Source organism: Canis aureus, chromosome 3 (genome assembly GCF_053574225.1).
Source record: "Canis aureus isolate CA01 chromosome 3, VMU_Caureus_v.1.0, whole genome shotgun sequence".
NCBI classification, from domain to species: domain Eukaryota; kingdom Metazoa; phylum Chordata; class Mammalia; order Carnivora; family Canidae; genus Canis; species Canis aureus.
Genome location: NC_135613.1, coordinates 53072212 through 53099012, shown reverse-complemented (window position 1 = coordinate 53099012; position 26801 = coordinate 53072212). Strand labels below are relative to the sequence as shown.

Below are 26801 nucleotides of genomic sequence, written 5' to 3'. Positions count from 1 at the left end.
CAAGAAATAGCCCACTGTGTCAAAGGAATCAACCTAAGAAAGGATGGAGAAATCCCAGGGGCTCTAGGATCCAAGGGAGAAAGAAGAATGTCCTTTCAGGGCACTTCCATCAGTAGCTCCAGCCACTTTCTGTCCCTGAATCAGGCTTGAGATTCAAATTTTAGTGCTCCTGGGAATGATGATCTTGTTGGCCTACTCTGCTCATGGGAGGATTGGGCCCCATGACTGTACCCCAAAACAATGGGGAAGGGATTTCACAAGTGGAGATGGGGACCTGTTATAGGAGATGACGAGCAGAACAACAACCATCCCATCAGGTCCTCCTGGAGCCCAAGCTTTCATGATCCAGGAGGCGCCACCCCCCTCCATGCTGGCCACATGTTCTATTATGTCTGCACTTGCTCCATTTTTCTTTCTCTGCTGACAGACCTCCCGGGCTTACTCATTTGCTTCAAAATGGCAGACTCAGCCTCCAAGTACTTGCCCCTAAATAACCCAGGATCTCAGTGCTTCAGTTCCAGTTTTCAAGGCAAGACACCCTGGTGGTTCTAGCTCCCCTGGTCTAATTAGCTGATAGTTTGTGCAGTAAAAGGAATCATGGGGCTGGGAGGAGGTTTACATGATAGATGGGGATGCTTGTTCCAGGACCCAAGGACAGAAACTGCAGTGCAGCCTCATGGAATACATATACACACACACGCACACACACACACTTATTCATCACTACTGCTCATCACTTCAGGTTCATATGGTCCCAAATGACCATCCTAGGCTATCCTATGCCTTTCCAGTTTCATCTGCGCAGCTAATTTGGGTCGGCCTCTGGATTTTCCCAACTCCTGATTCTCGAGAAGACACCTATGTTCTCTTTTTAAGCTGGTCACCCTCTGGAGAGGCCATTCTGTGGGCAGTGTTCAAGCCCTGACCCAGCTGACCTAAGCAAGTAGGCAAGAGTATGGCCAGGGGTTGGATGACTGGCCTCTTTATCACCATATCACAGGGGAATGGAGTCCTGGAGAGTCAGAAACCTTTCTTAACCCTGTGTTTCCTGTTGTGGGGCAGGTCAAGGCCCTCCTGGAAGAAATCCTGGAGCGCGTGACAGATGAGTTCAACATGGCAGAGCTGATGGCCAAAGTGGAGGAACGCACCCCCTACATCGTCGTTGCCTTCCAGGAGTGTGAACGGATGAACATCCTCACCAGGGAGATCCAGCGCTCACTAAGAGAGCTGGATCTTGGCTTAAAGGTGAGTTGTGTGAGGTCTGGGTGGGAAGCGGCACTGCCAGAGGACACGGCTGGACCCCCTGGGGGAGGGGGGCTTCCAGGGACTTGGGAGCTGGGCAGCTGTCCTACAGCAATCTGGATGCTCCAGAAGGTGTCACTCCCAGAAACCAGGGTCTGGCTGGGCTGTGGGGAGGCTAAGACCCAAGGTTCTATAAAATCGGAAGCTGTACTGAAGTTAGAATATGCTAGAATGGCGGGTCAGCATATGCACACTGCCTGAGGACACAGTACTCTGAGGAGCAAGCAAGAGTACATTGTGACAGCCTGGTGTCTTCTACTGACATAAGATAAATTGCTTTCGTGGGGAGGGTGGGGGCAAAAGAATGCTGGATGCGGTTCAGGTTCTAGAACTGGACGCCCCCCAGGGTCACCAGCCAGCCCCTGCACTTCCTTGCTGTGTGGCCTTAAAGTGGCTTAGGTCTCAGTGTCTCCGTTTCTTCACCTGTAAAACAGGGATGACAGTCCTACTTCATCAGGCATGGGCAAAGGATTAAGTCAGATAATGTACATAGTATGTTTAGAGCGATGCCTAGCATACAGTAAACACCCCAAAGTAGAGCTGATAATTATCACCACCCTATCAGGGGAAAGGATTTTAATCTCTTACATCAGGGTTGTAGGAAAGGTCCAAGATCCTGCACAGACTCTATGTTGCTCTTGAGCAATGAAGGAGCCTGTTTCGACCACCAGTTCCTTGGATGAGTGAACCTTAAAGACCAGGAGGTAATTATGTTAGGTGCCTGGCCCAGACCCTCGTGGAGAAGCAGTGGTATCACCACGCCTCCAGTGACAGGTAAACGGGAGATCCCGCTGACTTTCAGGAGCTGAAGGGGACCGTCGTCCACTGACATGGGCATGTTCCTTAACACAACTGTGGCCCCAGACAGAGGGAAGGGGAGAGGCCAGTTTTTGGAGCTGGCACAGAAAGCCCAGCCAGGCCCCGAGGTCCAGAAACTACAAAACAGACTGCAAAACCTATGTTGGTAGGCATTTTTTTTAATCTATTAATGTCCTCCCCCCAGTATAGATGAAGTAAGGAGGAAGGACAAACAGAAGTGATGTTGAAGACAGTACATGGAAATGTTTCCAAATTATGTACCAGCTTGTAATCAAATGAAATACAAAATGCCACAGGACCATCTCACGTGTAAAGGAGGAAGGAGTCTGCAGGTCACATGGCTCCATCCCAGAGGCACGGTCTCTACTGGCAGTGACCTCGAGGAGGTTTGCTGCAACCTTATCTTATCAAGTCTGTGCTCTTTGGTGCAGCTTGTTACCATCTGGCTTCTGATTCACTCATTTTTTCTTCCAAGAGCCGAGGCTGTGCTCGGGTGTCACGCATCACAGAGCATGCCCGGACGAAGACGAAGGGGGCGGGCAAGGAGCTTCCTCTTTGCTCTGGGTCTAGTTCAGGCACAGCTGACCGATGTGCTAAATGGGCGGGTCTGAGCAGCCATGCTGGAGGGTGCAGGCGACGTTCTGGTGACCTCCACGATGACGGTGTCAGAAGAGCGAGCACGCGGGCAGAGCATGATACGAGGCCAGCAGGGAGATGCAGGAAGAGAAAGGAAGGAACAAGTGGGCAGCATCAGGGGAGGCCCTGGAGGAGAAGCGGCATAGACTGGCCATGGAGGAAGGGTGGGATTACAGCAGGGGGGGACAAGGAGAAGGATCTTCCCGAGGCGCCGGCAGAGGCACCCTGACCCTGCTCTGGCCGGAGCAGAAGGTCCACTCAGGTGAGCGAGCGTGATGTGGTGAGCTTCAACAGCTGGTGAGGGGACGGCACCCACGAGCAGTCAAGACAGCTGTAGGAGGCCTTTTTCTCCCAGTGCCCCTGGGAGCTGGAGAAGAGGCATTTTGAAACGGTGCCATCTACACCCAGTCTCTTTAGGATAGGTCCCTCCCCAAACAGGCCTGCTCATCGGACTCCTGGGGGGGACTCCCAGCACATGTCCCTGATCCACTGCTGGGACCTGGAAACAGTTATTTTTAAGCAGCAGCCAAGTGATTCTGACCAGAGGTCGTTTGTGAAGCAGAGGTTAAGACAAGTAGGTGGAAGAACAGGATGGGAAAAGGAGTGTGCAGAGGTTGGTAACAGAGTTCAGGGGAGGGAGAGAGACAGGAGAGGAAGGAGCAGAGGGGACAGCCTGGCAGGGGAGGGACAGGGGTCAGCAACTGCCCGCTTCTGGGACAGGGTGGCTGGCTATGCTGACCAGCTCCCATGGCAGAGGGCAGGGGGCAGGGGGACATTCTGACTCTGGTTCTCCTTAAAAGCCACGTTAAAAAAAAAAAAAAAAGCCACGTTAAAGTTCTAGGAGCGGACAGGGGCAACTCACACGACCCCTATACACTTTGTCCAGAGGGGCACCAAAGTTAGTTAGGAGACATCTAACTTTTTAAATCATTAAGTCAATACCCTTAGCATTTATGATAAACTTTTATGTGTAGCTGTTCATAGTTGGCTGCATGGGAAACCATAAGGCTACCACCCACAGAGAACCAGCTGAACTGAGAGGCACAGTATGCTAAGCCCAAAGACTTGTAGGAGCTCAAAGCACACAGAAGTGGTAGAAGAAGACAGGATGGACACCGAAGAGAGGTTGGTTTGCCACAACCACATTTCCACAGAGACAGATTCACCACAGTAAGACATCTGGCTCCTTGCCTTACACAGTGAAGACAGGTCCTCTGAGTACCACAAGCTGACTGCTCAAAGGTACTGACTCTCACTAACCAAATGCACAATAGCCTGATGCACAACAACCTAATAGTAACAAGTCAAAACCCAGTAATACATATGCAAAAAATAGAGAGGAATCCAAATATATCACTAAAGAAAGTCACTTACAGTTAGAGAGCAAGGAAGAAAGGAACAGAGAATAAATATAACCATAAAACAAGTAACAAAATGGCAATAAATACACACATACCTATGAATGATTTTTTGAATGTAAATGGACTAAACCCTCCATTCAAAAGACACAGAGTGACAGGATGAGTAAAAAAATAAGACCCATCTATTCACTGCATACAAGAGACTCATATCAGACCTAAAGATGCATGGAGATTGAAAATGAAGGGATGGAGAAGCATTTATCCTGAAAATGGATCTGAAAACAAAGCTGGGGTAACAATACTTATATTGGACAGATTACACTTTAAAATGAACTGTAACAAGAGACAAAGAAGGACACTTCATAAAAGGAACAATCCAACAAGAAGATAAAACAATTGTAAATATTTTTTTAAAGATTCTGTTTATTTATTTGAGAGAGAGAGAGAGCATGAGCAGGAGAAGCAGACTCCCTGCTGAGCAAGGAGCCCAAAGCGAGACTCAATCTCAGGACCCCAGGACCATGACCTGAGCCGAAGGCAGATGCTCAATGGACTGAGTCACCCAGGCACCCCAACAGTTGTGAATATTTATGCACTCAACATGGGGACACCCAAATATGTAAAACAGTTAATAACAAAAAAGTAATCAATAGTAACTATAGTAGGGGCCTTTAACACACTATGTACATCAATGGACAGACCATCCAAACGGAAAATCAACCAGGAAACAGTGGCTCTGAATGACACATTGGATCAGATGGATTTAACAGATATGTTCAGAACATTCCATCCTAAAACAGCAGAGTGCACATTCTTTTCAAGTGCACATGGAACATTTTCCAGGACAGGTTACGTATTAGGCCACAAAACAAGTCTCAACAGATTGAAAAAGATCGAAGTCATAACCATGCATCTTTTCTGACTACAACACTATGAAACTGAAATCAATCACAAGAAAAAATCTGGAAAGAACATAAACATATGGAGGTTAAATGTGCTATTAAACAAGGAATTGATCAACTGAGAAATCAAAGAGGAAGTCAAAAAAATACATGGAGACAAATGAAAATGAAAACACAACAACACACAAAAAACAATCTTTGGAATACAGCAAAAGCAATTCAAAGTGGGGAGTTTATAGCAATACAGGCCTACCACAAGAAGCAAGAAACATCTCAAACAACCTAACCTTACACATGAAGGAGCTAGAAAAAGAAGAAACCATTAGAAGGAAGGAAATAAAGATTAGAGCAGAAATAAATGAAATAGAAACTAAAACAAAACAAAACCCAATACAATGGATCAATAAAACCAGGAGCTGGTTATTTGAAAAGATCAACAAAACTGATAAACCTTTAGTAGAATTACAAAGAGAGTGAGGGAGTGCCTGGGTGACTCAGTTGAGCATCCAATTCTTGATTTCAGCTCAGGTCATGATCTCAGAGTCATGGAATCAAGCCCCACATCAGGCTCCATGCTAGCCATGGAGCCTGCTTAAGATTCTCTCCATCCCCCTCTCCTCAACCCATTCATGCACACACTCTCAGAGAGAGAGAAAGAGAGAGGACTCAAAGTCAATCAGAAATGAAAGAGAAGGGATCCCTGGGTGGCTCAGCGGTTAGGCGCCTGCCCTTGGCCCAGGCGCGATCCTGGAGTCCCGGGATCAAGTCCCGCATTGGGCTCCTGGCATGGAGCCTGCTTCTCCCTCTGCCTGTGTCTCTGCCTCTCTCTCTCTCTCTCTCTCTCTCTCTCTGTGTGTGTGTCTATCATAAATAAATAAATAAATCTTTAAAAAAATGAAAGAGAAGAACTAAAAACCAACATTTCAATAATACAAAGGATTGTTAGAGATTATAAAAAATTATATGCCAATAAACTGGATAATCTAGAAGTAATGGATAAATTCCTAGAAGCATATAACCTCCCAAAACTGAATCAGGAATAGAAAATTTGAATAGACCAATTACCAGCAATGAAATTGAACCACTAATCAAAAAATTCCTAAAAAACAAAAGTGCAGGACCAGATGGTTTCATAGGTGAATTCTATCAAACAGTAGAGAAGAGTTAATACCTATTCTTCTCAAACTATTCCAAAAAGTAGAAGAGAGAGGAAAACTTCTAAATTCACTCTGTGAGGCTGGCATTACCCTGATACCAAAACCAGATTATTAAGACAGTGCATACAAAAAACTATAGGCCAATATCTCTGATGAACATAGATGCAAAAATTCTCAACAAAATATTAGAAAACTGAATCCAACTATATAGTAAATAAATCATTCACCACAATCAAGTGTGCTTTATTCCTGAGATGCAGGAGTGGTTCAATATTCACAAATCAATCAACATGACACCTCACATAAATATGAGAAAGAATAAAGACCACATGATCATTTCAACCAATGCAGGAAAAGCACAACAAAATACAACATCTATTTGCAATTAAAAAAAAAAAAAAAAAACTCTCCGCAAGTAGAGTTACAGGAAACCTACCTCAACATACTAAAAGCCATATATGAAAACCTCAGAGCTAACATACTCCATGCTGAAAAACTGACAGCTTTCCGCCTAGAATCAGGCACATGACAAAATGCTCACTCACCACTTTTATTGAACATAGTACTGGAAGTCCTAACCACAGCAATCAGACAAAAATTTTAAAAAGGCATCCAAATTGGTAAAGAAGAAGTAAAATGTTCACTATTTGCAGATAATGTGATACTATATAGAGAAAACCCTAAAGACTCCACCAAAAAACTACTATAACTGATAAATTCAGTAAATGAGGTATTCAGTAAAGTCACACGATACAAAACCAGTGCACAGAAATACACTGCATTTCTACATATTAATAATGAAACAGCAGAGAATTTGAGAAAACAATCCCATTTACAATTGCACAAAAATAGTAAGATACCTAGAAATAAACTTAACCCAAGAGGTGAAAGACCTATACTCTGAAAACTATAAAACACTCATGAAAGAAATTGAAGATGACACAAACAAATGGCTCATGGATTGGGAAGATGAATATTGTTAATATGTCCATACTATCCAAAGCCATCTACAGATTTAATGCAATCCCTATCAAAATACCAACAGCATTTTCACAGAACTAAAACAATCCTAAAATTTGTATGGAAAGAATCACAAGAAAATGAAAAAGCTGGAAGTATCACAATCCCAAATTTCAAGATATACTACAAAACAGTAGTGATCAAGACAGTATGGTACTGGCAAAAAATACAGAAACATAGATCAATAGAACAGAACAGAAAGCCCAGAAATAAACCCACCATTATAAGGTCAATTAATCTTTAACAAAAGAACCAAAATTATACTTTGGAAAAAAGTCTCTTCAACGAATGGTGTTGGGAAAACTGGATATCTCCATGCAAAAGAATGAAGCTGGATCACTTTCTTTCACCATTCTCTTACACAATACACAAAAATAAACTCAAAATGGATTAAGGACCTAAATGTGAGACCTGAAAGCATAGAATCCTAGAAGAGAACACAGGCAATAACATCTCGGACATCAGCCATAACAACATCTTTCTAGATATGTCTTCTGAGGCAAGGGAAACAAAAGCAAAAATAAACTATTAGGACTTCATCAAAATAAAAAGCTTCTTCTGCACAAGGTAGGAAACAATAAAACTAAAAGACAGCATACTGAATAGAAGATCTTTGCAAATGACATATCCAATAACAGGCTAGTATCCAAAATATATAAAGAATTTATACAACTCAACACCCAAAATCTAAATAATCCAATTAAAAATGGGCAGGAGACATGAACAGACATTTCTGCAAAGAAGACACGCAGATAGCCAACAGACGTATGAAAAGATGTTCATCATCACTTACCATTAGGGAAATGCAAACCAAAACAATAAGATGGTCACCTCACACCTATCAAAATGGCTAAAATCAACAACACAAGCAACAACAGATGTTGGCGAGGACATGGAGAAAAAGGAACGCTCGTGCCCTGTTGGTGGGAATGCAAACTGGTGCAGCCACTGTGAGAACAGTATGGAGGAGCCTCAAGAAATTTAAACTAGAACTGCTATATGATCCAGTAATCATAGTAGTGAGTATGTACCCAAAGAAAACCAGAACACTAATTTAAAAGGATATATGCACCCCTATGTTTAGACCAGTATCATTTTGTAACACCCAATTATGGAAACAGCCCCAGTGTCCATCAGCTGATGAATAAAGAACGTGTGGTGTATACATACAATGGAATATTATCCAGCCATAAAACAGAATGAAATCTTGCCATTGTTGTTGTCTATGCAACAACATAGATGCCACTAGAGAATAATTCTAGGTGAAATAAGTCAGAGAAAGACAAATACCATATGATTTCACTGATATGTGGAATTTAAGAAAAAAAGAGACAAAAAGCCAGACCCTTAACTTATAAAGAACAAACTGATGGTGACCAGAGTGGGGGGAATGGGTGAAATAGGTGAAAAGGATGAAGGAGGGCACCTGCCGTGATGAGCACTGAGAAATGTATGGAATTGTTGAATCACAATATTGTGCACTTGAAACTATATAACACTGTATATTAACTACACAGGAATTAAAAGAAAAAATTTCTGTGAAACAGTAAAAATAAACACCATATTTCAATGATATAAGACAAAAACATATAAAATATCCTATTAATTTTTCTATTACCTACATATTAAGATATCTGACATTTTAGATATATTGAGTTCAATGGAAATATATTATGAAAATCAAGTTCATCTTTTTAATTTTTTATAGGGGGCTACAAGAAAATTTAAAATTACACACGTTACTCACATTTGCAGCTTGCATTATATCGCATTTGAGCAGTGCTAGTGCTCTCTTAGTTGGAATGATTGGCCAGCCTACACACTGGGCAGGGCTGGGAATTTTTTTTTTTTTTTAAGATTTTCTTCATTTATTTGAGAGAGAGAGACAGAGAGCACAAGCAGAGGGAGGGGCAGAACAAGAGGGACAAGCAGACTCCCCGCTGCTCCATCCCAGGACCCCAAGATCATGACCTGAGTCAGACATTTAAGCTGAGTCACCCAGGTGCCCTGGGAATCGTTTTTGATTATTCAAATGTTTTAGGACATCAGACTTTTCTTTTCTCCCTTAGGCTTTCAGTGGCAATTAACAAACTCTGTTTCTAAATATGTAAAGGATACTCAAACTTGAAGTCCAGCTTGCTGATTTGGAGAACTAACCATTTCAACTCTTTACTCTGATCCATTGTTCTGACTTAATAGCACAGGTCTGACAGGGCCTTGCTTTGACCCTCTTGACGACTTACAGTCACCGCTCACCAGGCAGCCGCCCTGCCCCATTTACCTTCCGTCTTCCAATGCACCGTCAGAACACCCAGCTGGATGGGCTGTGGTCACCCTTGGTCTGGAAGTCAGACTGGAAGGGGTGCAGCTCATGTCATTCCCACCACCGTCCCCATCACCTCCCCTCCTGTGTTACAGACAGATGAAAGCTGGCTGCAAAGGCCACCTTCATTGGGAAGAAAAAGCAGATAGGAACTGACCATCAGGACAGGGTGCAGCCTGCAGCCCCTCGAGGAAGAGGATGTGGGTGTTGCTGACGCCCTCTGGACTGAATGCTGGTTGCCTGGCTGTGAGCCCAGAGCACCCAGCTGCTTCAGATCCAACAGAGGTACCCTTTCCAAATGGAAGTTCCTGGCCCTCCAGGGGTTAGAGTCCTTAGGTGTGGACTGCAGCCTACGAATCTGAGGAATTTGATAAGATTGGGCTTGAACAAATGTAAACAGGTTTCTGTATGATAGTATAGCTGGACCTTTAAGAAGGGCCCACTTGCCCAGAGCATGGCCAGAAATTTCCTGTCTGCCCACCCCAGCCTCCACTGATCTGGAAACACCTCAAGAAACTGATGTTTTCTGAACAGCTTCCAGGAAATGCTGTCCTAGAATCTATGCTTTCCTCTTCTCCTAAGAAGGGACACAACTCTGACTTAGTGAATTTGTGGTGGGGCTCTCTCTCATTCCCTCTCAGCCCCTCCAATGAATGTGAGTCATTTCTACTTCATCTAAAGGTCATGGGAATACTGACGTCAGACACCTAACTACAAGGTGAATGGTTTCCTCTTTTCCTAAACTGTTCTTCACTCTCAAACTGGCAAAACCTCAGAGACAGTACATTCTCGAAGGCTCTGTCACTTCCACATTCAATCAGCAAATGTAAAAGCATTGTCAGAAAGAATTAACATCAGATTATAAGCAGATGTGAGAAAGTTTTAAGAAAGCCAAGTTACACATTTTATGTTTCTCTATCAAAATGATTTCAGATTTCCAAATAGTGTTTAAAATTCAGAATCGCATATTTTTTAAGATCTTATTTTTTTAGAGTGGTTTTTAGGTTCATAGCAAAATCAAAAGGAACGTACAGAGATTTCCCACATACTCCCAGCTCCCATACAGCCTGCCCCCCATCCGCATCTCCTACCAGAGTGGTCCATTTGTTACAACTGAGGAGCCTACACCATCTCATCACAATCACCCACAGTCCGTGGTTTATACTGGGGCTCCCTATTGGTGTTGTACATTCCAGTGGTCTGGACAAATGTGTCAGGACAGGGCAGCCCAGGTGGCTCAGCTGTTTAGCGCTGCCTTCAGCCCAGGGCGTGATCCTGGAAACCCAGGATTGAGTCCCACATTGAGTTCCCTGCATGGAGCCTGCTTCTCCCTCTGCCCTGTGTCTCTGCCTCTCTCTCTGTGTCTCTTATGAATAAATAAATAAAATCTTTAAAAAAAAATGTGTCAGGACACAACTGTGATACTTGACAGAAAAGGAAGGAGAGAGCTGCTCCCTTCATCGTACGAGCTTATTATGGGGAGGCAGTTTCGGGGCTGCAGGTCAGCAAAGAGCTCCACAGTTCTACTGAACTGAGGATGTGCAGAGCAGAGCTTGTGGAGGCCAAAGCAGCGGGGTTTGTAGAGCAGAGTGCCTACATCAGGGAGCCGCCCAGACAAAAAGCCTCAAACATCTGCACAGGGGTTCCCCTCGAGACTCTGGCTGGCTACTGCTCTACACGTGAGTGAGGAAAAAAACCATCCAAGGCTGAGAAGGAACCATGAGGAACAGAGAACAAATCTCAGAGCTCACATAGAGCTGGGAATATGTGTTTGTGTTCCCACTAACTGGAGTACAAATAAAAATTTTTTAAAATTTAAAAAAGCAGGAAATATCAAAGAGAATTCTCAGAAGAGTATCAACCTAGTAGCAGGCTAAACTGAACTCAGACTAAAACTGGTCTGTACTCCCACTGTAGCAAAGCTGAAACACAAACTTCCAACAGATCCTCTAATTTCAAGTAAATTAACTGCAGGGGAAAAAAATTCCAGCACTGTTAAAAGGAATAGACCAAAATCCAGCACTCAAAAATGTAAAATTCATAGTGTCTGACATAAGCTAAGCAAATTACAAGCATGTAAAGAAGCAGGAATATATATGATCTATATCCAGGAGAAAAGTGGATCCTATTGGAAAGGAGCCAGAAATGGCAGGGATGATGGAATTCACAGACAAGGAGGTTAGGACATGATCGTAAGTTTGCTGTATATGTTTAGGAGACAGAAGAAAATACAAACCTGATAAAGAACAAATGGAACATATAAATGGAACGTGCAGAGATGGAAAATATAATAGCTGAATGAAAAATGAGATGTTTGGAAGATTTACAGATGATGAAAACATAGCAAAAGAAACTATCCAAAGTGAGGGGAAAAGCAAAATACTGGAAAAAAGTAGACAGCCCATCAGGGACCTGTGGGATAATATCTAGTGATTTAATATATGTAATTAGAGTCCCAGGAGGATGGAGGCGAGGGCAAGGGTCAGGAAAAAACACTTGAAGAAATGCCACAGTTTTGCAAGTTTGACAAAAACTATAAACCCATAGGTGCAAGAAGCTCAATAAGCCTATGCAGAATATATCTAATGAAAACTATGTAAAGGTACCCTTCACCCTTAGTGAAACTCAAGGGTAAAGAAGGCGGGGTGAGGGGCGGGAATAGGGGCGGGGTATATGCAAAGGAGCAAAGAAAGAAATGAGCAGATTTCTCATAAGGAGCTATGCAAACTGGAGACACTGGAGAGGTAGCATGAATGTGCTAACAGAAAAGTGCCAAAAAGAAAACGAGAGGTACCAGGACAGCTCAGTCGGTTGGGCATCTGATTCTTGATTTCAGCTCAGGTCATGGTCTCAGGATCATGGGATCAAGCCCCATGCCAGGCTCCTTGCTCAGTGAGGAGTCTGCTGGAGATTCTCTCTCCCTCGGTCCCTCCCCACCTTGCTCGCCATCTCTCAAATAAATAAATCTTTAAAAAATAATAATAAACCCAGAACCCTTTGACTAGCACAAAAAGAAAACTAAATAAAGGCGTACCTCACTTTGTGGCATTTCACTCTACTGAGCTTTGCAGATAATTGCATTTTTTTTTTTTTTTTTTTTTTTTTACAAATAGAAAGATCGTGGCAACCTGCATCAAGCAAGTTATAGGCCTCGTTTTTTCCAACAGCATTTGCTCACTTCATTTCTCTGTGTCACATTTTGGTAATTCTCACAATATTTCAAATGTAATTGGTAAATGTTTATGTGTTCTGACTGTTCCATTGACTGGCCATTCCTTTGTCCCTCACCCTCTTCATTGGCCACCCTCTTCCCTGAGACACAACAATATTGAAATTAGGCAATTAATAACCCCGACAGTGGCTCCTAAGTGTTCAAGTGAAAAGAAGAGTCATATGTCTCTCACTTGAAATCAAAAGCTGGAAACGATTAAGCTTAGTGAGGAAAGCATGTTAAAAGACAAGATAGACCAAAAGCTAGGCCTCTTGCACCAAATGGTTAGCTCAGTTGTGAATGCAAAGGAAAAGTTCTTGAAGGAAATTAAACTGCTTGTTCCGTGGACACACACATGATAAGAAAGTGAAACAGCCGTCTTACTGATGTGGATAAATGTCAGTGGTCTGGATAGAAGGTCAAAGCAGCCCCAACATTCCCTTAAGTAAAAGCCTAATCCAGAGCAAGGCCCGAGCACTCTTCAATTCCATGAAGGCTGAGAGAGGTGAGGAAGCTGCAGAATAAGTCTGAAGCTATCAGAGGTTGGTTCAGGAGGTTTAAGGAAAGAAATCATCTTCATACATAAAGGTGCAAGCTGCAGGTTCTCCAAAAGATTGAGCTAATGAAAGTGGCTACACTCAGCAACAGATCTTCAATGTAGATGAAACAGCCTTCTGTTGGAAGAAGATGCCATCTAGAACTCTGACAGCTGGAGAGAAGTCAATGCCTGACTTCAAAGCTTTAAATAGGCCGACTCTCTCGTTAGGAGCTCATGCAGCTGGTGACTTTAAGTTGAAGCCAATGCTCATTTACCATTCTGAGAATTGCAGGGCCCTTCAGAATTGTCCTTAATCTACTCTGTCTGTGTTCTTTCATTGGAACAATAAAGCCTGGATGGCAGCACATCTGTTGACAACATGGTTTACTGAATATTTTAAGCCCACTGCTCAAAAAAACCAGAATCCTTTCAAAATATGGCTGCCTATTGACAATGCACCTGGTCACCCAAGAGTGCTGATGGAAATGTACCTGAAATTAATGTTGGTTTTATGCCTGCTAACACAACATCCATTCTGTAGCCTATGGATCAAGGAGGAATTTCAACTTCCAAGTCTTATTATTTGTGAAATATATTTTACAAGGTTCTAGCTGCCATGGATTGTATTCCTCTGATAGATGTGGACAAAGTAAATTGATAACTTTTGGAAAGTATTCACCTTCTAGATGCCACTTAGAACATTTGTGATTCATGGGAAGAAGTCAAAATATCAACCATAGGATATAGTAGGAATAGGAGGAGTTTAGAAGAACTTGATTCCAACTCTTATGGATGACTTTGAGAGGTTCAAGACTTCTGTGGAGGAAGTCACTGCAGATGTGGTACAAAAAGCAAAAGAACTAGAATCAGAAGTGGAGCCAGAAGATGGGACTGATTCACTACAATCTCATGATAAAACTTGAATGGATGAGGAGTTGCTTCTATTTTTTTTTAAGATTTTATTTATTTATTCATGAGAGAGAGAGAGAGAGAGAGAGAGAGAGAGGCAGACACAGGCAGAGGGAGAAGCAGGCTCCATGAAGGGAGGGAGCCTGACGTGTCACGGGACTCCAGGATCATGCCCTGGGGCGAAGGCAGGCACCAAACCACTGAGCCACCCAGGGATCCCTGTAGTTGTTTTTTATAGATGAGCAAAGAACGTGGTTTCTTCAGATAGGATCTACTTCTGGTGAAGATGCTATGAAATTTTTGAAGTGACAACAAAGGATTGAGAATATTCCAAACATGTAGCTGATAAAGCAGCAGCAGGGTTTGAGAGGATGGACTGCAATTTGGGTCAAATGCTATCAAACAGCATTGCAGCTACAGAGAAATTGTTTGTGAAAGGAAGAGTCAATTGATACAACAAACGTCACTGTTGTCTTATTTTCAAAAACTGCCACTGTCACCCCAGCCTTCAGCAGCCACCACCCTGAACACTCAGCAGCCATCAATGAGACAAGACCCTCCACCAGCAAAAAGATGAGTACTTGCTGAAAGCTCAGATGATGGCTATTTTTTTTTAAAGATTTTATTTATTTATTCATGATAGTCACAGAGAGAGAGAGAGGCTCAGAGACACAGGCAGAGGGAGAAGCAGGCTCCGTGCACCGGGAGCCCGACGTGGGATTCGATCCTGGGTCTCCAGGATCGCGCCCTGGGCCAAAGGCAGGCGCCAAACCGCTGCGCCACCCAGGGATCCCTGATGATGGCTATTTTTAAGTGAAGGTATGTACATTGTTTTTTCATATATAATACTAATGCACACTTAATAGATTACAGTGTAAACATTAACTTTCACACGTACTGGGAACCCAAAACATTCATTTGACTTGCTTTATTGCAATATATAGCTTCTCGCAGTGGTCTAGAACCAAACCCACAATATCTCTGAGATATGGCTATAAGCATGTTCTCAGACAACAAAGAGAATCCATATCCAACAGGCCTAAAATAAAAGTTAAAAGCAATGCTCCAGACAGAAGGAAAATGATACCATATGGAAATCCAGATCTACACAAAGAAATGACTGTCTCCATGGATGGTAAATATGTGAGTAGTATTAAAGACATTTTTTTATCACTTAAGAATCTTCAAAAAATAATTGACTTTTTAAAACAAAAATAAGGGGCAGCCTGGGTGGCTCAGCGGTTTAGCGCTTGCCTTCTGCCTAGGGCATAATCCTGGAGTCCCAGGATTGAGTCCCACGTTGGGCTCCCTGCATGGAGCCTGCTTCTCCCTCTGCCTGTGTCTCTACATCTTTCTCTCTGGATCTTTCATGAATAAATAAATTAAAACAAAAATAATAATTACTATGGGCTTTTTATGACATATGTAGAACCAAAATGTATGTCAACAATAGCATAAAAATGAAAGGGAGGAATATAACTGCTACATTGTACATGACGTGGCATATTATTTGAAGGTAGACTGTGAGTAAAGAGACATACGTAAATCCTAGAGGAGGGGTCAGCAAACTAATGGCCTGCAGGCCAAATCCAGCCCACAACCTGTTTTTGTAAGCATTTACTGGACTAAGGCCACAATCATTTAATTTACACATTGTGTATGGCTGCTTTTGTGCTAAGACTGACGAGGTGAGTAGCTACAACAGAGACCATGCGGCCTCGAAAGCCTACAGTATTTTTTTTAATTTATTTTTTATTGGTGTTCAATTGACTAACATACAGAATAACCCCCAGTGCCCGTCACCCATTCACTCCCACCCCCCGCCCTCCTCCCCTTCTACCCCCCCTAGTTCGTTTCCCAGAGTTAGCAGTCTTTACGTTCTGTCTCCCTTTCTGATATTTCCCACACATACAGTATTTTTTTTTAAAGCCTACAGTATTTACTATTTGACACTGTGCTGAAAATGTGCCAACCCCTACCCAGAGCAGCCAATGAAATAAGTAAAAAAAAAAAAAAAAAAAAAAGTAGATTTAAACTCTGTCATACTGATAATTACATTAAATATAAATGATCTAAGTGTCCAAAGTACTGATTAGAATTGTCAGAATAAACAAACCAACAAGATCTAACACACTGTTGTGTCAGAGATCCTGTCCCCAGATCACTTCTGCATTTGAAGATTGGATCTCAGCACACAATTCTACACTTGACTGAGACTGTTACAATGGGACAGTAAAAATACACGCACAGGGACACCTGGGTGGCTCAGTCACTTAAGCATCTGCCTTCAGCTCAGGTCATGATCTCAGGGTCCTGAGATCAAGCCAAGCATTGGGCTCCCTGCTCAGTGGGGAGTATAATTCTCCCTCTCCCTCTGCTCTTCCCCCGTTCATGCTCATGTGCACTCGCTCGCTCTCTCTCAAATAAAATCTTTTTTTTTTTTTTAAAGAATAAAAATAAATAAATAATAAATAAATAAATAAATATATATATATATATATATATATATATATATATATATGGCTGGATCATGAAGGGAAAATTCACAGCAGAGTCAAGAGAAATCCATATGCAGACTTCTTATGCCATCTCCCTCTCCTGAGGTATCACATAGAGTATGATCCTATATCCAGAGAAAATATTTTAGGAATGAAGGGGAAATCAAGACCTTTTCAGATGAAGGAAAATCATAACAGAATTTGTCACCAACCCTAAAAGATGGGAGGAGGAAAGGATCCAAGATGGTGACATGGTAAGATCCTGAACTCAGCCCTCTCCAGGGTCATACCAAATCCATACCTATATATAGAACAATTCCTCCTGAAGAAGTGGTGAGGGCTGACTGGATAGAGGGCCTTGGTACAGTGGAAAGGAATAGTACTGAGGGCCTGGGGGCAGATTTGTCTGCCCTGTGGCACAGGAAAAAAAAAAAACAGTTTAAAAGGGCAGATAGAATGTAAAGGAACCAGCTTTACTCCACCAAATGGTGAGGGAACTGCTGGAAATTTCTTCTAGCGTCAGAGGCCTGGGTGAGTGCCACTGTTCATGATCCACCTTTTTTTTTTTTTTTATTAAAGATTTTATTAACTTGAGAGAGTGAGTGGAGGAGACAGAGAGAGAGAATATTAAGCAGACTCTGTGCTGAGTGCAGAGCCCAACATGAGGCTTCATCCCATGACCACAAGACCATGACCTGAGCCAAAACCAAGAGTTGGACGCTCAACTGACTGAGCCACCCAGTGCCCATCTCCTCCACTGTGACAGCACAGATGACAGCAAGGTCTGGGGACCCTAGATGGCCAGCTGCCTTAGTGAGCTCCAGGCCTCCAGTCACACAGGTCTAGTCCTCACATCAAGGCAGCCCCCGTAAGGCACACACCACGACACCCCTGGACAGCATCTACTGAAGCTACTACTAGTCAGCTCACCAAGGCAACATGGGCACAAAGCATCCCAGAACACCCCAGGCTTGTACCTCTTTCAACTCTAGATGACTCACCAGGGCGTCCCCTGGGTGCTGCACCCCAGGGGCTCCTAGCCTGCACCTAACTTCAGCTCTAGCCACCTCAGCAGGGAGGGCCCAGCTTGGAGCACCCCGACCCACTACAGCTCCAGTCAGCCAGTCAAAATCACTAAGCACATGCAGTCTACACAGGGGACATCCCTACACAATATTCTTCCCTTAGGTTTAGGAGAAGTAGCTGTTCCAACTAATTCACAGACTCAAACACAGACAGTAATGAGGAGATAGAGGAATATGCTCCAAATAAGAGAAAACAAAACCAAACTGGGGCCAGGGGCGGGAGGGGGGGGTTGGGGGCACAGATAATAGAACTAAATGAAATGGAGATAAAGCAATCTACCTGATAAAGAGTACAAAGTAATTATCACAGAGATGCTGATCAGACTTGATAGAGGAGTGGACAGACTCAGTGAGAACTTCAACAAAGAGATGGAATTTATTAAAAAAGAAACAATCAGGGGCACCTGGGTGGCTCAGTGGTTGAGCATCTGCCTTCAGCTTAGGTTGTTATCCCAGGGTCCTGGGATTGAGTCCTGCATTGGGCTCCCCGCAGGGAGCCTGCTTCTCCCTCTGCCTCTCTCTGTGTGTCTCTCATGAATGAATAAATAAATAAAATCTTTAAAAAAGAAAGAAAGAAAAACAGAGTTGAAGAACACAATAACTGAAATGAAAAATACACTACAGGGAATCAACATTAAGTTAGAGGATGTCAAAGCAGAACCACAAGCTGGAAGACAGAGTAACGGAAAGTACTAAAGCTGAAGAAAAAAAGAAGAAAAAAGAATTTTTAAAATAAGGGTGGGTTAAGCAATCTCTAGCACAATATCAAGCATACAAACATTTACAATATAAGGGTCCCAGAAGAAGGAGAGAGAGAGAGACAGAAATTTTATTTGAAGAAATAATAGTTGAAAACTCTCCTAACCTTAGGAAGAAAAAAGGCATCCAGGTCCAGGAATCACAAAATGTCTCTAACAAGATGAATTCAGAGTGGTCCACACCAAGATACATAATAATTAAAATGTCACAGATTGAAAATAAAGAGAGCATCTTAGAAGTACCAAAGGAGAACAACTATTTATATACAAAGGAAACCCCATGAGGCTATCAGCTGAGTTTCTGACATAAATTTTACATGCCAGAGGGCACCTGGGTAGCTCAGTCTGTTAAGCATCCGACCTTTGATTTCAGCTCAAGTTATGATCACATGGTCATGGGATGGAGCCCCACATCCAGCTACCCTGTGTGGAAGGAAGGGAGGGAAGGGAGGAAGGCAGGGAGGGAAGGAGGGAGGAAAATTTTACAAGCCAGAAGGGACTGGCATGATATATTCAAAGTGCTGAAAGGAAAAAAACCTACAACCAAGGATACTCTACCTGGTAAGGTTTATCATTCGGAATTTAAAAACCAATAAAGAGCTTCTCAGACAAAAGTTAAAGGAGTTCATCACCACTAAACCACCCATATAAGAAATGGTAAAGAGACTTAAGCAGAAAAGGATACAATTAGAAATAAAAGTTATTATTTAAATTTCATGAGTAGAAGCAAACATAAAGGTAATAGATCAATCATTTATAAAGCTAGTATGGCATTACCCTAATACCAAAACCTAGACAGGCACTACAAAAAAAAAAAAAAAAAAAAAGTCAACATCTCTGATGAACATAGATTTAAAAATCCTCAGCAAAATATTAGCAAACCAATCCAACAATACATTATATACATCATCCACTTCAATCAAGTGAGATTCATTCCAGGGATGCAAGAGTGGTTCAATATTCACAAAACAATCAATGTGATTAACCATAATAACAAAAAAAAAAAAAAAGGATTAGGGCACCTGGGTGGCTCAATTGGTTAAGGATCTGCCTTCAACTCAGGTCATGACCTCAGGGTCCTGGGAACAAGCCCTGCTCAGTGAGGAGTCTGCTTCATCCTCTGACTCTCCCTCTGCCCCTCCATCCACATTCCTCTCTCTCACTCTCTCAAAATCTTTTTTTTTTAAAATCAATCAGTGGAATTCACAACATGAATGTACATAAGAAAAAAATAGGATTATCTTCATAAATGAAAAAAAAATTAACAAAATTTAATACCAAACCTTGACTTAAAATATCAGAAAAATAAGAAAAGGAACTTAACTAAATAAATGACATCAAAGAAAAACTGACCACATTTAATGATGAAAGACAATTTTTTTCCTCTAAGTTTGAAACAAGAATAATGTCCACCCTCATTTATCATTGTAAAGAAGTTCCTAGATAGTATAAGGCAAGAAATAGTTACACAGACAGGATCTCATAAAAAAGAGGCTTTGAATTCATTTTTTTCCCTTTGCACTAAATTTTGATACTTATTTTATTAAAAAATCAGCTATTTTTAGGGAAACTTTATTTAAACCTAAGTTATAAACAGCGCATAACAATGAATAGCTGGGGCTGTTTTCCTTTTTAAAAAAATATTACAGCATTTATATCTGAAAATAGCCCAGCCACTCGACTCCATGGTATAGGAAGTATATATGCAACAGCAACAGTCTCTCTGTGAATTTCATAAAGAAGTTATTCATCTATTTCCTATAAATCAGGGGTCAGAAGGTTAGTTTCTAGTTGTCACTTAGGACCCGAAATAAGTTCCTCTTTAAGAGAGGTACTTTTTTTTTTTTTTTTTTAAACAGTTCCAAGAGTTAGGAGAAAGATTTGGGCCTAGCACTACACAATGCAGTCTCCCATCCCACAGGCAAGGTGACTCGAGGCTCCACTGAGGTCTCTCCATTTTAGCAGTCTGCACTTTAGGCAAGCCGAGCGGCCTCAGTCCACATAGGCAGCTATAATTGAACACCAGACTGGGTGGCTTAAAAACAATACAAATTTACTTCTCACAGTTCCAGAGGCATCGGCAGATCTGGTGTCTGGTGAGGGCCCACTTCCTGGTTCACTGCCAGCCATCATCTTACTGGGCCCCCACAAGACAAAAGAGGTGAGGGGGCTCTCTCTGGGGTCTCCTTTATAGCAAGAGCACTGATCCCATTCGTGAGGTCCCCACCTCACGACCCAGTCACCTCCTAATACCATCACACTGTGGGTCAGGATTCCAACATACATATTTGGGTGCATGGGGAAGGGATATATTCAGTCCATACCATGAGGCTTGTCGAGTACTCTAACCCCTGTACAGAACCCACTGTACTAGAAATGGGGTCTTAAAGAAATTGCTAGAGATCCTTGTCATAACCAAAGTTACAAAATCAAATTTAACAATGGTTTTCAACGTAACCCTTCTTTACAAAGTTCATCCAGTAGTTGGAAGAGGGCTCCTTCAAGGTGACCCTGTATCCAATACCTCGATTCTGGAGGAAATCCCTGACTTGGGGGGACACAGATCTCCCAGGCTTGGGCCTCTTGTGCTTCTGAGCTGTGCACAGAAGCCTGCAGGGCTGCTGCAAAGGCTGGAGGAGAACCGATGCTTTACGGTTGGTGGAAGCAGCAGGGAACCCACAGGTGGTCTGGGGTCCACAGTGGACGTTGACTCCTATCAGTAGACAGGTGTAGACTCTGATTGCATGGAGCAGGGAAAGTTTTAAAGTCTGCAAGTCAAGTATTAGGGACAGTCACTGTGTCAGCACCACTCCTGGAGTTGTCATCTGTCTGCTTGTGTGCCATGAGCCAGAGGTCCCTAAGGCCAGTTGTTTCCAGGGACTTCCTGCCCCCTCACTCTTTGCCCTCTTGCTCTTTGTCTACAGGGGGAGCTGACCATGACCAGTGACATGGAGACCTTACAGAACGCCCTATACCTAGACACAGTGCCAGAGTCCTGGACCAGGCGAGCCTACCCTTCAACAGCAGGCCTGGGAACCTGGTTTTTGGACCTCCTCAACCGAATCAAAGAGTTGGAAGCTTGGATAGGAGACTTTGCAATGCCCTCCACGGTGTGGCTGACAGGCTTCTTCAACCCCCAGTCCTTCCTGACCGCCATCATGCAGTCCACGGCCCGTAAGAACGAGTGGCCCCTGGACAAGATGGCCCTGCAATGTGATGTGACCAAGAAGAACAGGGAGGACTTCAAGAGCCCTCCTCGGGAAGGGGCCTACATCCATGGCCTCTTCATGGAAGGCGCTCGCTGGGACATACAGGTAAATCTTGGGGTGAGCCTCAGGGCACCCTCTGTGGGCTGATTAAATTACATGTTGCCTCCACTGAGTCTGATCACGAAAAGGCATGTCCCGGGATCTTCTGACCTAGGTGTCCTTCCCTTGAGGCCATCAAGCCACTTTCATGCAGCCAGGGATGGCACATCTAGCACAGACTTCACAGAGTGGGTAGAGTATAGTAATTAAAGGCAAGGGCTCGAGAACTGAACAGCTGGATCTAGATCCCAGCATCTCCATCTACTGCCGCTATGACCTTGGAACATGGTTCTACCTCTCCAAATCTGTTTCTTCGAGTGCTAAATGGGAAAATATATAGGCTGCAAAAATTAAATTAGTTACTATATGGGGCACTTGGAATAGTGCCTGGCACACAGAGAGTGCTCCAAAGGTGTTGGAGTTGGCTATCCCTGCTACTGGCTGACCGGGGGATATCATTTCACCCCCCGCGGCCACTTCCTCATTCCTGAGCTCTAGGAAGGCCAGCATCCCTTCTGCCTTTTACATTGCCCCTGTCTGCAAAGGGAGTCCAGTAGATGCTATTTTACAGGGCATTCTGAAAGGATTCCTCAGTGAAGCCTGATAAAAATTTGAGTCACAATAAGATTAGCTGGGATAAATGACATGTGCAAGGATGGATAACTCTAGAACAAGTTTATGTTTGTTATACACACGACCTGGAAGAGGTGCTTAATCAAATACCCTGCTTGGTAAGTGACACTTAACTGTTCCTAGCAGTCAGTATCGAATTAATGGGAGAAAACTGTTAGAAGATCTATAATATCATAGAAGGTCATATAAATACACATAGAGCTGTATTAAACAATGACTCCCAAAATTCTACCAGAACCTCAGAATGTGACCCTACCTAGAAATAGGGTCTTTGCAGATATAAGTAGTTAAGATGAGGTTATACTCTACTATACACTTAGGGCAGAGCAGGCCCTAAATCCAAGGACTGGAATCCTTATAAGGCCATATTGGAAGCACAGAAGCAAATGTCCTGTGAGGACAGAGGCAGAAATTGGAGTGATACATCTGTAAGCCAAGAAATGCCAAGGATGGCCAGCAGCCACCAGAAGCTAAGAGAGAGGCATGGGATAGTTTCTGCCTCAGAGCCTCCAGAAGGAGCAGACCCTATGTATACCTTGATTTAAGACTCAGGCCTTCAGCAGTGTGAAAAAATATATTTCTGTTGTTTAAAGCAACCAAATTCATAGTAACTTGTTACAGCAGCCCTATGAAACCAACTGAGGGCCAACAGAGAAGACAGTAAAGCAAGACAGTGTTTAAACAGCCTGAAACTTGAGAAGGAAGCTACCTTCCCCCTCTCTATGCTAACATTTGTCCAAGATTCCATCAGTGGGGATCACACACGGATTATATTAGGTATAGGGTGGCCTTGGGTGGCCAGAACTAGAATACAAAAAAAAAAAAATTGGAGCAATTAGGGAAGAAGTTCAAAAGAGCACTGGCACTGTGGGAGAAAGGGGAAAGGACACCGATTCTAATCATCTAATTATCCAATATTTTATTACCTTGTTTCTTCATAATAACTTCCCAAAAAGCAATACTCGCCCACCAAGAACTCTTGTTCTGTTTCTGCTCCTAGAAAGACATCAGCAAAGGTAAGAGTAAGAATGTCCAAAAATCTCCTCCATAAAATCATAACACTGGCCCAAAATTGTCAGAACCCACTTTTTTACACAACTCTAGAGATCAACCAAAGGCTTTTAGCTTTTTAGTGTTTTGTGAAGAAAAACATCCAACTCTCACTAAGAAGAAACACTTGGCAGACTTTTTTTTTAAAGAAAAGTTTTGTGGGGTGTTTTGTTTTGTTTTTTGTTTTTTGTTTTTTGTTTTTTTTTGACAGAGAGAAAGAGCATGAGCAGGGTGAGGGGCAAGCAAAGGGAGATGGAGAAGCAGACTCCCACTAGGCAGAGAGCCCAATGTGAGGCTCAATCCCAGGACCCCAGGACCATGACCTGAGCTGAAGACAGATACTTAACCAACTGATCCACCCAGGCACCCTACTGGGCAGCCTTTTAACTTGCTCTGTTTCTATTCTTTCCCCACCAACTCTGTGGTGGCCTTGAGAACCAACATGCCACAGTCGTAGTGCAAACAGCAGCCTCCCAGCCATTTGAGGCAAAATGGAGTTGTAGTTCTTTCAAAGCTCCATTCCCAGAAAACTGTCATTATTTTCCCCTACCTGTTGATTTCATGGAAAACCCCCATTTATAAGTCTGTCTCTATTTGACCTGAGTTAGAGCTTACGCAAGGGAACAGCCTTTCCCCCCCAAGGGCCATTTACTGTTTTCTGTCTAAAAACAGACAACTGTTTAATCCTTTAGATAACAGTGCAAATAACAGGCTAACCAAAAAGCTTAAAAAGAGAAGCTGGAGCATGAGATGACCTCCAACATGGCCCTGGAAACCTAGAAGGCCACACCCATGTGCCGGGCTGTGCACAGGCTCAAGAAAGACCTGAGAAGGCTATAAACTCACCTCTGGCTGACCTGGAGGCTCTTTACAAGCAGGAAGTTAAGACTAAGCCAGAATGTTAAACTGCCCTGCTGAGCACTGAAGGCATGCCCAACTCATACGCAGAGCCCCTGAGCAAAAACTGAGAGACTTACTGGATGCAGGTGTTTAAGAAAATCTCTGTCCTGTTACTTGCTAACCACTCAGCTAACTGGGCAGGCCACTTCAGTAGTCATATGTGACAAAGACAGACTTTACAGAATCAGTTCAGAAAAGAAGTTACTAAATAAACAACAACAACAAACCCTATGTTGACGTTTTCAACAAAAAATCATGAGACATTCAAAGAAACCAAAGGGGGGGGGGTGGGGAGCAGTCAAAAGAAATGGTTCCTGGGAAGCCCAGGTGGCTCAACAAGTTTAGCGCCGCCTTCAGCCCAGGGCATGATCCTAGAGACCCCGGATCGAGTCCCGCGTCAGGCTCCCTGTATGGAGCCTGCTTCTCCCTCTGCCTGTGTCTCTGCCTCTCTCTCTCTCTCTCTCTCATGAATAAATAAATAAAATCTTAAAAAAAAAAAAAGAAATGGTTCCTGAAGTTCAGAAGTGGGACATACGAGGATCCCTGGATGGCGCAGCGGTTTAGCGCCTGCCTTTGGCCCAGGGCACAATCCTGGAGACCCGGGATCGAATCCCACGTCAGGCTCCCGGTGCATGGAGCCTGCTTCTCCCTCTGCCTATGTCTCTGCCTCTCTCTCTCTCTCTCTCTCTGTGACTATCATAAATACAAAATAAAAAATAAAAAGAAGTGGGACATACTACACAAAGCCTTTTAATCAGCCATTTTAAGTATGTTCAGAGAACCAAAGCAAAGTATGTGAACAATGTCTCACTGAATAGAGAATATTAATAATGGGAGGAAAATACATTTTAAAAAACCAAATAGTAACTCTGGAGTTGAAAAGTATTAATACCTTAAATGAAAATTCAGTAGGGAAATTCAACAGAAGATTTGAGCAGGCAGGAATCACCCAACTTGGAAGTACATCAACTGAGATGATACAATCTGACAAGCAGGAAGATAAAAAGAATGAAGACAAATGAACAGTTTAGAAACCTGAGAAAAATCAAGAAAGCCAACATCCCCATAGTGGAAGTCCCAAAAGGAGGAGAGAGAGAAAGAGCTAGAAAGACTATTTGAAGCAGTGATGGCCACTTTCCAGATTTGATTAAAAAAAATAATAATCTATACATCCATGAATCTCAACAAAATCCAAACAGGATAAACTTAGAAATTCATACCTTGGGCACTTGGGTGGCTCAGGCAGTCAGTTAAGCATTCGACTCTTGATCTCAGCTCTGGACTAGATCTCAGGGCTATATGTTCAAGCCCATCAGAAAAAAAGGAAAGGAAAGGAAAGGGAAAAAGGGAAAGGAAAGGAAACCCACACCTGACATATTATAAGATAAAGAGAGAATCTTGAAAGCTGCAAGAGAAAAGCAATTTATCACATACAAGGGGTCCTCAATGGGATGAACAGCTGATTTCTCCTAAGAAACCATGAAGGCCAGAAGGCAGCAGAATGAAAGGTCAAAGTGCTGAAAGAGCAGCCAACAGTTCTATATTCAGTAAAACTATCTTTCAAAAATGAAGGAGAAATCAAGACATTCTCAGGAAAAAGAGAAGGGTGAGGTGCCTGGGTGGCTCAGTTGGTTAAGCATCCAACTCTATATTTCAGTTCAGGTCTTAATCTCAGGGTCATGAGTTCAAGCCCTGCGCTGGGCTCCACACTGAATGTGGTGCCTATTTAAAAAAGACAGACAGAGAGACAGAGAATTTACCACTAGCAGATGAGACCTGTAAGAAATACTTAAGAGAGTTCTTCAGGATGAAATAAGTTACAAGACAATAATCCAAATCCACATGAAGAAACAGTATACCAGCAAAGATAATTACATATGTAAATATAAAAAAGTTTGTATCTTTTATTTCTTTCCTAATCTGATTCAAAGGACAAGTCCAAGAAGCAATAACCATAAATCTGTGCTGATAAGCATAAAAGATGTTATTTGTATAATGAAAACAACACAAGGTTTTGAGCATAGGAAGGAGAAGGAATGGAACTTATATAGGAATACAGTTTTAGTATACTACTGAAATTAAGTTGGTATTATCCTGAAGTAGATTTTTTTACAATGATGTTGATTGTAATCCCTAGGGAAACCACAAAAAAAAAATAAATTTTAATATAGTAAAAGAAATGACAAGGGAATTAAAATGGTATACTAAAATAGATCTCTACTGAATGGAAAAGAAGGCAACAAAAGAGAAATTGAGAAGCAAAAAAAAAAAAAGAGGACATAGAAAACAAAGAGTCAAGTGACAGATGTAAGCGTTACCTTATCAGTAATGGCATTAAATGTAAATAGATTGAACACTACAGTTGAAAGGCAGAGAACGGCAGAATGGATT

The 26801-nt window shown here is 42.6% G+C and overlaps 1 protein-coding gene across 2 annotated transcripts in view; it reads left to right on the top strand.

Moving 5' to 3' along the window:
* Positions 1-26801, top strand: part of DNAH9 (dynein axonemal heavy chain 9) — a 331426-nt gene that overhangs the window by 301568 nt on the left and 3057 nt on the right. For both annotated transcript variants that reach the window (XM_077892621.1, XM_077892620.1), the window contains 2 exons: positions 1063-1245; positions 21444-21833. In XM_077892621.1, coding sequence (XP_077748747.1) covers positions 1063-1245; positions 21444-21833 — 573 coding nt within the window. The remainder of the gene's footprint in view (positions 1-1062; positions 1246-21443; positions 21834-26801) is intronic.